Source organism: Raphanus sativus, chromosome 6 (assembly GCF_000801105.2).
Source record: "Raphanus sativus cultivar WK10039 chromosome 6, ASM80110v3, whole genome shotgun sequence".
Taxonomy (NCBI): Eukaryota; Viridiplantae; Streptophyta; class Magnoliopsida; order Brassicales; family Brassicaceae; genus Raphanus; species Raphanus sativus.
Genome location: NC_079516.1, coordinates 14,044,548 through 14,056,155, shown reverse-complemented (window position 1 = coordinate 14,056,155; position 11,608 = coordinate 14,044,548). Strand labels below are relative to the sequence as shown.

Below are 11,608 nucleotides of genomic sequence, written 5' to 3'. Positions count from 1 at the left end.
TATAAAATTATTGTAGTTGAAATAGTGATTTAAACATTTAAATATATGAATAATTTTAATATATATACTAATTAAATAAACCAAATATATATATAAACATGAAAATAAATACCCGCACGGTTGTGCGGGTCAAAATCTAGTTACATATTAATTTGTACTAATATCTTGGGTTCTAATACTTTTGCAGACGAGCTAAAAATAATATTTTGATATACTTTCCAAATTTTAAAGAATATTTCATATAATTAGTTCAGAATTTTCGATGAACTTTGAATTTTGTTTTTTTTTTGGATATTTTTCGAGTTATGATTTTAATTTTCTTTTCTTTTCCCCGATATACTTGGAGTAGAATAGTTTTACATGTATAATAATTCAAACAATTCAAGGTAAATTTTAGCAAAAAAAAAAACAATTCAAGGTAATCTAAGGACTTCAGAATCTCTAGGAAGACAGGAAACATAATACATTTGCTTCTTTCCACACAGTTACATGCATCTGTTATCTTTTTAAAGGAACAATAATGACGTCTCATGCTGTGCATGATTGCCTCAAAGCAACTAGACTGAGGCCAAGAAGCAACAAGACAGGGTACGGTCGAAGAATGTCAGACGATGAATGCGTCTTACCAACCTTCCCAGTTTCAGCGCTTTGACTCTCATCCTCGAATGGTGGATTTATAAACTGGTCGTCTGGATCCTGGTTTACAATGGGAGGAGGCATCATGAACTGATTCTGAGGTGGGGGAGTCATTGATTCCCCGTTTGGATTCTGACTTGGTCCAGGCAGGTTCTGAGTCACAGGAGCAACAGGTTGACCATAAGGATTTGGTGTTGGAGGAGCCATAGGTTGATCGTAAGGATTCTGAGTTGGTGGAGCCATAGGTTGACCATAAGGATTCTGAGTTGGAGGAGCCATAGGTTGATCATAAGGATTCTGAGTTGGTGGAGCCATAGGTTGATCAGATGGATTCTGAATCGGTGGAGCCATTGGTTGACCATACGGATTCTGAGTCGGTGGAGCCATAGGTGGTCCGTATGGATTCTGTGGCGGGCTTGGAGGATCAGAGTCTTGGCTGCTTGGTCTTTTAACCCTGAAACAAGAAGTTATTCAAGCCGTATAATTGTAAAAAAAAAAAAACTTAAAAACTGAAGGGAACAAGATTGTATTACCTGCCAGGGCAAAAGAGAATGACATATTCAGAAGCCTGACAAGTGAAAGTACTGGTCCCATCATCAAAGGCATAGCTATAAGCCCTAGGACAAGCTTTCTTGAAGACTGTAGAGTAAAAAGACGGCCGGCACGTGGTTGGATTAGCAAACTGACCGCTACAACAGTACTGATCCAAACCAAAGGCCTCACAAGCGCTCTTACAAGCAACAACCCCTCCTCTCTCTTCCTCTTCCTCTCCCACTCCCATCACCTGAAGCTCCTTCGGACAGCTAACGTTGATATCAGCAACGCATCCCGTGGCATTACAAGCTCCAACCAGTCCACCACCTGTCGGGAAAGCAACTATGGGGAGGTTATACCCATCAACGAGACTAACATCGTAGAAATCTTTGTCTCCAGAACTGCGACCGAGCGTGATCTCGAATAGTGACGTCGGAGGAGCTGCACCACTGCCGGCACACTCCAGCTTCCCACCGCAGTCACCGGTAGTGCATTTTCCTGTACCGTTGGCATCGAAGTTGCAGCCGGTTCTAGCCCATATTCGACCTGACCAGCCTAGAACCGAGGGAATACTAACGGACTGTCCCACGTCAAGTTTGAATCCTGTTGTGGGTAGTGGCGGGGTGCCAGAGCCTGCAAGAGTACCGGGCCATATAGTAAAGGGACAGTTGTTTGTGATGACGAACGTAGAGGAATAAGAAACAGAGAACAGTAGAGAGACATAGATAAGAACAGCCATGGGAAACATTGCTGATCTTCCCATTATTGAATTAAGGTTTAAGATTCCTTAAATATGGATTTGGCTAGTAGGTTCTTGAACCAGGGTTTATAGTATATACCAAATCAAATCAAATGTTGAAGCGGTGAGGTTGCTTAAGAAAGCTTCAAGCCGCAAGGCAATGAACTAAGGTTTAGCATTACTCTTAGGACACTGGCCTCTCCGACAAGGTAATTCTTTGCCTTACTTGTCCAACCTCTTTTCTATCCTTATTACTATTATATTATTGTAGAGAAATACTAATAGAGTAATGAAACCTCTACTAAAAGATGCAAGAGAATCTGCACGGCTACACTTACCAGAATAAATAAAACATTTTAATTTATATTCTAGTTCCTTGACAAATGAGTTGATACATATTTATGAAAATTCAAAAAGTAACCAATACCTAATCTTGTTGAACAAATACTTACAATCAATACTTAAATTCATGAATTTTAAGATCTCAGAATAAAAGCACATATGAATCCGATCTCTAAATAAGATGAAAAGTTAAATACATAGTGGTTGTTAATCATCATAAGCTAATAGGGAGAAATATTAACATACCGTATGTTATCGTAGAGGTAGAATCAACATTTGATACTTTGCCAACTTCTTTGGAACAGAATCTTCCACGATTCCAGAAAATCTAGGCTCTTGCATCAAACCATCGAATGCCTACGTCTCTACCTTTCTGTAAAGCTTTAAAAATGAATAACATATTGCATTAAATTCCACGTCAAAAAGAAAAGAAAGAACAAATTGAAGCAACATGTCATCTTCACTTCTACTGTTCCATCTTTTATGACTAACACATGGATTTCTCATTTTTACTTTAGATCATCATTCTGAGTCTGTGATTACAGATTTACATACCAGGACTGTGATTTAGCCATTTAGGTCGGAGTACCATAAGAGCCCAGATTCCATGAACTTCATCAGAAACTCTAGATTCTAAAGAGACTTGTGCCTGTAACATAAGAGTACAGATTTCATAACCACAAATATTAGACAAATATCAGAAAATATGGAAATTAAGAGCAAAGTAAGTACTCGTACAGCAGCTGAACTCACAAGTAAATGAAAAAAAAAAGCGTGGTAGCTCCATAAATGTCATCATATTACATAATTACCATGAATAGCTGGTAGTTTTGAACGCAATTGGCCAATCACATCCTCTCTGTGTAACTGTACCTGCTCACTGCCTCCCTTTCTCTCATAGATAAGGAGCATCAGCTTATGTTGCCACTGAATGAAACCAAGCGAGCTGCTGCCTGCTGAGCACAAACACATGAGGACCTGCAAAGAAAAGTTTAATACTTTAAACAGTTAGACTTACTCCTACTAAAGAAAAAATTGAAGACATATAAAACAAATCAATGGACATAAAAGAAGCACAATTAAACTCTCCTGAATTGCAAACCTGCACAAACATAAAAACACATTCAGGATCCCAAAACACTAATCAATCAAGAAAACGGAAGTTGGTTAGTACAACAAAGAAACTGTTAGAATCAATATCAATCAGAAAGGATAAAAGAAAAACCAAATATATCCTTTATCCAGAAGAACCTATGCTGCATTGGTTAGTAACATGGAAAAAATCCTGTCCCACAACACTTACAGACCATCACCAATGGTGTGTTAGGCCCTTCATATTGGCAGGACGCTAAGATACATAGCTTCAATAAAAGCCTGCCTAAACAAACATTGCGTCCAAACAAATGAAAGAGATACTAAACATCATCACCAAGAAGAAGTAGAAGCAAGTAAAAATTATAAAAGTCTCTCCTACATAAGTACTACTACATAAAGTTCACAGAATATTACGAATAAAGCTCTGTTTCAAGCAGGGGAGGTGCAGAGCAACAACACCACATACGTCTCTTATCCATAAGTTGTCCAAAAGAAATAGAAATTAAAAAAAAAGGAAGTTATTCTACGTCTTATTAAAGGAGCCTCTCAGGTCTCTCAAAGAAGTTGCATGGATCATCTAACTCAAGTCCATCCCGTCTCCAGCAGGACTGCAGATAGGACTCCTCACAGCAGCAGCGAAAGACCTCTCGAAAGGAGAAGCTTTGAACTGAGGAGCATCGCCGCTGCGGCGACGACGCTTAAACGAACAGCTCTCTGTACTCTCAACACAGTCAAGCTTCCTCCTAACCCCTCTCACCGCCTGCTCCTCAGCAGACGAGAGAGGGAAAACCCGCCCGCTCGCTCTGCAGAGAGAGGTGTGGTTATCGTAGAGGATCCTCTGGTTACAGTTGATGTCGCAGACGTGAGTGAGTCCGGTTAGTCTGCAGCGGTACATGTTCCCGAAAACGTTTTCGTTCTCGCATTTCCAGTCGCATTTGTGAGACGAGTCGTCGCAGTCGCGATGACCTAGAATCGCAGACAAGTAAATAACATTGGCAGAGCTGGATTTTCCAACTACCTCCATCTTCGAAAGCTCCACACAACCTTTATACTCTGCAGAATCCCAGTAAAGGCCGAAGAAACCATCAATACCGTGCAATTCAACGTTAAAATGTCGATAGGTCTGTTTAGACTAATTAATTATAAGAAAAAAAAGACATTTGTTTCATTTATAACTGATTGCCGCCAAGAAACTGCCTAAACGGATGTTAAATTAGACTGCCTAAACAGATTGTTCAAGAAACAAAATCGTTTTGTTTAAATTCCGATTTGCCGCCTATGCAGGCACTAATAAGCCTGACTACACCGAACATTTTACAATCCAATCTGTGAGACACGTGTCCACATTTAGCTAATCAATTTCCTCTGCTTCACAACCTCTTTCAAGATCACACGAAATTTGACATTGTTTTAATCGAATCAACATCCAAATTCGAAACGATTCGGAGCAGAGTGGAAGCTGTAACGTATAGCTAGCTAGCTAGCTACCAGATCTGAAGGTAGGAAGGAGAAATTTATCCAGGAAATTCAAATTTTAGGAAGCAGTTACACAGAGAAGGTATCTGAGATAGAGAGAGAGAGACGTTACCTGGAGAGAGATAGAGAGAAACCGTAATTTTGACTCTCGATAGCAAAGCGTGGAAGAAGAAGATCAAAGTGAGGGAAGAAGAGGAAGCAGAGATGAGAATATTTATTTATAGATTAGAGACTTGACTATAACGCTGTTTTCTAACGGATATTATTGTTAACTCCGTTAGTTAACGGGTCCCTCTACCTCGTTTTTCTCACGTTTTATTATTGTTTAATTGATTTAACATTAAATAACTCCTCTCGTTAATTCGTTTTTTATGGTTTGTCTTATCTCGAAAGAGAAAGAGATCAAGTCACGTGTCCCCGTGTCCGCGTGATTATTTTTGTACTTGGATATTACTGGAGTTATTATGATAGTAACATATTATATTATTGTATATAATTTTTTTTTTTAAACAGTATGTTATAGATTTTGCCAAAAATTATTTATTAGATCATAGAAAGAAAAGAAAAAAAAAAGAAAGGAAAACGAAAGAAAAGGATGAACGGTAAGAAGAGCGTGAAAATAGTGTGAGAGAGGGCGATGACTTTGCCTTACCTAACTTCACCCGTCTTCTTTGCTCCTTCACATCTTTGTTCACTTCACCAATCAACTTCTTGGGCCACTTATGGCAACGGTTTATCTTTTTCCAAATGTCCATATGCTATTATATATCACAAACGCTTGGTCTGATCTTCATTATGAGGCAAAATTCAACAAACTTTGTGGAGAAACTGTGTTACTACTCATGGGAATTAACATCTCTTTTTCTATAGATAACTTTTTATTATAATTCACGAGTATTTTGTACGTCTTTAAAAAAGAAATCCCAAATTAAAGAAGTTCTTGGGATTTGTCTTTGGGGGCTTCATGAATTGATGATTTGGTAGGATTTTGTTTTTTTGTCCAAATATAACATTAGGTCATTCTCTGTATTTTCTTGTGTGGCAATTTAGTGTTTCATGTAGAGCAAAATCCTAAAGAGATGTGCACTTGTGTCTATCTTAGCTTTATTCTAAATTGTAAAATATTGTGAATCTTGTTTTGCGGTTTTAAAAAATAGGTGTAAATGAACCATATTGGTCGGATGGTTGAACCCGTTCGTAAAGATCCTAAGGATCGGAGGTTCGAATATCTCTCAATTCAGTAACCGGGTTTTATTGCCGTCGGTGGTTAGACCTCCGGAAATTAGTCGGTTTGGTCACAGCTCGCCGGATATTCCGGTTAAAAAAGGTGTAAATGATCAGTGTACCATAAACAGTACACTCATGTTTGCAGTTTATGAATATATGACCACGTGTTAGTCTGATCGAGATAAACCCATGTGCAAGAGAGGCACGGATGCTTAGTTCGAGATAGATCCAAATAATAGTTGAACAACTGAGTGATTAAATTCTTTGAAACAAAAATGTCAACGAAAGGCTTTTAGTAGTGGTAAAGGTAACATGTGATCGCTCGCTCAAATTAAATGCTAAACTTAATAGTCCCTTTGTTCCAAACCCTAAGGAGTTTTGGCTAGAATCACTAATATTAAAAAAAAATATTTGTTAAAAATATATTATTTAATATTATTTTAGTTTTTGAATAAGTGTTATTTTGATATTTTTTCACACACATTGAGAAAATTAAGAAAGTGACAGAAATATATATAGCTTGTAATTGATTATACTTTTCTGGCTAATAATATTTGAATAGATAAAATTATTTATAAAATCAATACAGTTTGAAATTAATTTTTAATCAAAAATAAATATAATTTGTATTGGAATTATAAAGTGATACTTTTTATATAACAAAAAATGTTAGAATGACATTTATTATAAAATAGAGAGAGTATATAATTTTAACTAATTATAAAATAATTAACATATTTTAATTGATCACAAGCTATTCAATAAATACAAAAATTGTATTGAAATGTTAAAAGTACTTATATCCTGAAACAATTTTTTTGGCTCAACTCAAACTACTTACAACAAGAAACATTGAGAGTATTTGCTTAGCTCTCAAGCCTTCTCAAGCGTCCCCATAGAACTTAGTGGTAGTTGTTGTTGTGGAATGAACATGCAAGTGACAAGTCAATGGCTATATTCTCTAGTAAGTGGCACCACAACATCAACCTAATATGTACACTTAAGAAGTCCGGGTTATATAGTCAAGATTGCAAGAAAAAAACTTATTTTTGTGTTGTGATTCTGAAGTCTTAACAATGAAAACTTTGAGATATTTTTTGTTTATTTTACTATTGAATAAGGTTCCAGTTGACCCAAGATGGTGAAGTACAACTGAATATACATAGTCCCATCCATTAGTAAATTGTGTGGTATTAGTTATTAAAAGCAATTATAATGCTGGATTTCCTAGCAAATATTATCAAATTATAGTGCTGTTTATAAAAAAATATTTCCTAGCCTACTATCAAAAGTGTAAGGATTTACGACTACTCTGCTTGCATTAACAATTAGGACCACACTGGTGCATGCACTGCATGATGCTTGTAGAATTTTCAAAAATGTTATAATATTTGAATGGCATGTAATATTTTTTATCAACCCTTTTATATTATATTTAGAAATTCTGTAATCGAATTGTTGTTGTGTACTAATAAGAAAGAAAATGGCACCATCGTTCTGGTGGGGAAGCATCGGGGAATATACCTTTGCCAAATCAGCTGTGAAGTAAAGATAAAAGTCACCGTGGGCCTTTAGTGAGCCATTGATGTTCTGAAAAGTTTTCCATTCCTCAAAAATAAAATATCTTCATGTTCAATTAAAAGCAACACTAATTACCATTTTTGGCATTTTTCGTACGAAGTTTGTAACTTAAAATATTCTGGTGAGTACTTATATGTGAACTTTCATTTTCATTAATAATATAAGATTTCTTATGCATGCTTTTGGATTTTAAAAAATATAGTTTAAACTTTAAAGAAAACTCTTTGCATGCTTTTGAGTTGAGTTGTTGCCAAAACTCTTTGGAGTGATAGTTGTTGCCTTGTTGCAAAATGAAATAGAGACATTTTTGCATGCTTTTTTCTTGTTAATTCATTAATTACTCCGTTGATTTCAACTGGTCAACATACAAGATTAAAAACTTTTCGCAAATCACAACAATAGGTTTTATTACTTCCTCCGTATTTGAAAGAAAAGATGTTTTAGAATTTATACAAATATTAATAAAAATGAAATATACATATTATTATTTATTGATTTTTAGTTGTTTTCAAGTTTTATATTTGCTTTCCAGTAAAATTATACCATTCATATTTTTAGATTTAAATTTATGTTTTAGAATTTAGATTAAAACATAAATGCAGTAACTTAAATATAAAACATCAATCTTTCAAATATAAAAAAAAAGTTAAAACATTAATTTTCTATATACAGAGAGAGTAATAGTAGTAAAAAGGTATCCTAAGTTGCATTTTAACATATTCTTTTCATTGTATAAATTATAAAAGCATTTTATGTTTTTGAGATTCCGTATAACTAGCTAACTAGAGGAGAAATATTGAACGTAATATCAACTTGCTTATTAAAAATCTAGATTCATTTAATTGATATGTATTTTAATTTCATTCAATAATTAAATGTGTGCTTTTGGTAGTAAAACATTGGCAAATGGCAAAACCCGGCCGGTCCAAACTTAACAACTAGGGTTCGTAAACGTTAAAAAAAAAAAAAAAAAAAAAAAAACAACTAGGGTTCGTCGTTTACAAGTGGAGGCGTGTGTACATATATACACTAATACACACGTTTGTATGTACAGATTCAAATCTATAAAAGGAGATAGAGTGGCTGAGAATCCGGGTAGCACATAACGAAGCAGAGAGAGATACATAGGTCCGGAAGGGTCCACGTAAGACCCGTGCTTCGTTTTGATTCTCTCAATCTCTTCAGTCTTGTTTCATCTTTTATAATCATTTCTTGTCAATCTCATCGATCTGAAAACTCAAAAGAATGAAGCTTGAGTATTTGGATTACATATTGATGCCATTAGGAATGGGTTTGATGGTTCTCTATCATCTGTGGCTTCTCCACCGCATCATTCATCGTCCATCTTCCACCGTCATTGGCCTCAACGCCTTCAATCGCCGCCTCTGGGTCCAAGCCATGATGGAGGTCTTTTCCTTTTCTTATTATTATACCTCTTGTTTGTTTGATTCTCATATATAGCTAGATTTCTTAATTTAAAGTAAAGAGTATATGATTAATGTTTTCTCATAGATTTAGATCTCTCCGTATTTATCTGCATGAGTCGATGATCATCTTCCCAGGAAAATGAAAAGTTTTCCTCCAAAAATTTTATTTATTTATTTAAGCAAAAAAGAAAAATATTTATTTTGATTAAGCTTATTGGTTATAGTCTGCGGGTTGGGGTATAACTGAGAATCCCGTGAATATCTACCAACGCGTGTGGATGTGTGTTTATCTTCTCATATTGTATACCTTTTTTGGTGAAAGTTGCATAAATTGTTTACTTCTTACACATAACAATAAATATAAATTAGTCTGAACAACATATGATCAATGATATATATAAGTGTATGCATGTGTAGAGATTTTCCTGGAAAAGTATTTTTTCAAAGGTTTCTGTTCCTTTTGTATTGGAGGATGAGATTTGAGAATCTGTGCATAGTGTATATAACATATATATGTATGATTGTATGTATAATCATCATGCATGCTCCCCTCACCAATTGATAATTAGATTCTGGAAATTTCCTTAATAAATGAGTCTCAAAATATGCGTTGCATTGCTTGAGGAATAAAAAAAAAACAGATGCTTATGTCCTTAATTTTCAAAAAATGTAAAAAAGAAAAACAATTTTTGCTCTCAACCAAAAATATTTCTCGTTTTGATTTTCAGATTACTTGTTCAATTTGATTACAACTAATATATACCCTTACAACAAATGAGAAAGGACGCCATCAAAAAACGGTGTCCTAGCGGTTCAAACTCTAAGGAACAACATAATGGCGTCAACACTATTAGCATCAACCGCAATAATGTTATGTTCACTAATCGCTGTACTAATGACCAGCGCACGGGAGAACGATCAAGTCTGGTTTTGTGTTGGGAGACAAAAGCGACCGAGCCTTCTCCATCAAGTTTTCGCAATCCTTGTTTGCTTCTTAGTCGCATTTCTTCTCAACGTCCAATCGATACGTTACTACAGCCATGCGAGCATCCTCATCATGTCCCTTGTAAACAGCTCATGGCTGTTTCTTCGGGTGGTCATGGTCTTGTGATAAACCAAGATATGTAGCTGCAACAGTTAACGTGGGAGCTACTTCTGGTCTTGGGACTAAAGAGCGTTCTACTTCTCATCGCCTTTGTTCTTATGGATCTTTGGTCCCATCCCGATGTTCATAACTTGTTGCGTTCTTGTTTCGTTGTTGTATCTTTTGATTTAACATTTGACTCGATGTCTTATAGCGTTGAGGTTGCAGATGTGGAGGAGACTGAGATTAGAAAGCTTAGCTGAAAATGTGTAGTACTAAGGAGAGTTTGTTTACTGGAACATCCTGATCTTATGAATTGTATCGATTCAGGTTCAATGGTTGTTGAAACCGTGAGTTATTTATTGCTTAGTAAAAATAGAAATGCTATCATCTCCAAGCTTTTCTAATACCGTTAAATTTATATTTTGTTCAACTTTGTTCCCGAGGTCTGGAAGTTACGTAGGTCTAGAATCTATTACAAAGTAAATAAAAATAAAAATTCTACTAGTGCCAATTGGAGGTGCATCAAAAATATTTCTTGAAACTTCTAAATATATTTCCTAACGTTGGTAAAGTTTTATTTTGCTTTTTTATGCGCATCGTAAAGTCTTGATATTGGTAAAAAGAAAAAAATTCGGAGGCATCATAATACTCGGTAAAGTTAATGTATATTATATCAAATTAACTATATACTGATCATCCACTGAACCGTACTATAAGGTCAAATTTTAATTGTTCTCTGGTCAATCACATTAATTGTTTGAGATCTCTTTCGTAGCATTTTATAAATACGACAAATTTTTTTTTTTTGAGCAACAAAATACGACAAATGTGTTTTTTTTTTTTTGTCAGCGACAATACAGACTCATATTGACTCTGTTAACCAAACTGGAGGATCCGTATCCATATGGACGATGTAAGATGTTTGCTTTTTTGCACTACGTGCTAGACAGTCCGTCTTCATGTTTTTTGTCCTGGGTACATGGACCACCTCCGAAGAAGTAAAACTTCTTCTCAGACTCTTTTATGTCTTCCCAAATAACTTGCAAAAGCTGGCCATTCATCTGGTTCAGAAACAATCTTCACCGACCTGCGAACAATCCGTTGCAAACGTAACATTTAACTGTCTCAAATTTCTCATACATCTCCATTGCCCAAATCAATGCCTCAATCTCTGAGTGCAGAGGAGAAAGACTTGCTTCTCGTATTCTTGCACCATTAACCCATCAAAACCTTCCAAAGTACTATACCATCCTTGGCCTGATAAATTCTCATTGACCTTACCATGATCCATCCGAGAAACACCATATGCCCGGAATTAATTGACCTGTGGTGTGGCTGTATCGTTGAAACTTCTAATCCTGGTTAATGCTGTTTTGTGCTTCTTTCCAAAGCCGGGACTCAGTTTCGGCCAACTGAAGAGTATCCCGAGGATCAATATCCAAATTACTAAAAACTTTACAATTT

General features: G+C 35.6%; 2 protein-coding genes and 1 pseudogene across 3 annotated transcripts; 1 reads left to right on the top strand and 2 right to left on the bottom strand.

Moving 5' to 3' along the window:
* Positions 1-448: 448 nt before the first annotated feature.
* LOC108811470 (pathogenesis-related thaumatin-like protein 3.5) lies at positions 449-2,254 on the bottom strand. The gene is made up of 2 exons (XM_018583518.2): positions 1,170-2,254; positions 449-1,090 (listed from the first exon to the last, which is right to left on the bottom strand). Exons 1-2 carry the CDS (start codon positions 1,931-1,933, stop codon positions 529-531), a joined length of 1,326 nt encoding a protein of 441 aa, XP_018439020.1. The 5' UTR covers positions 1,934-2,254; the 3' UTR covers positions 449-528.
* LOC130494556 (uncharacterized) lies at positions 1,664-5,056 on the bottom strand. 2 transcript variants are annotated; one of them, XR_008935806.1, is made up of 6 exons: positions 4,935-5,056; positions 3,874-4,399; positions 3,064-3,229; positions 2,807-2,900; positions 2,498-2,632; positions 1,664-1,803 (listed from the first exon to the last, which is right to left on the bottom strand). XR_008935806.1 is itself a non-coding variant. In XM_056988875.1 (2 exons), the coding sequence occupies exon 2, from the start codon at positions 4,368-4,370 to the stop codon at positions 3,924-3,926; it is 447 nt and encodes a 148-aa protein (XP_056844855.1). In that variant the 5' UTR covers positions 4,371-4,399; positions 4,935-5,056; the 3' UTR covers positions 3,685-3,923. The 2 variants fall into 2 exon arrangements, 1 of the variants encoding a protein (XP_056844855.1); XM_056988875.1 differs by lacking the exons at positions 1,664-1,803; positions 2,498-2,632; positions 2,807-2,900; positions 3,064-3,229 and having other exon boundaries at positions 3,685-4,399.
* Positions 5,057-8,623: 3,567 nt separating this feature from the next.
* Positions 8,624-10,404, top strand: LOC130496640 (uncharacterized; annotated as a pseudogene).
* The last annotated feature ends 1,204 nt before the right edge of the window (positions 10,405-11,608 follow it).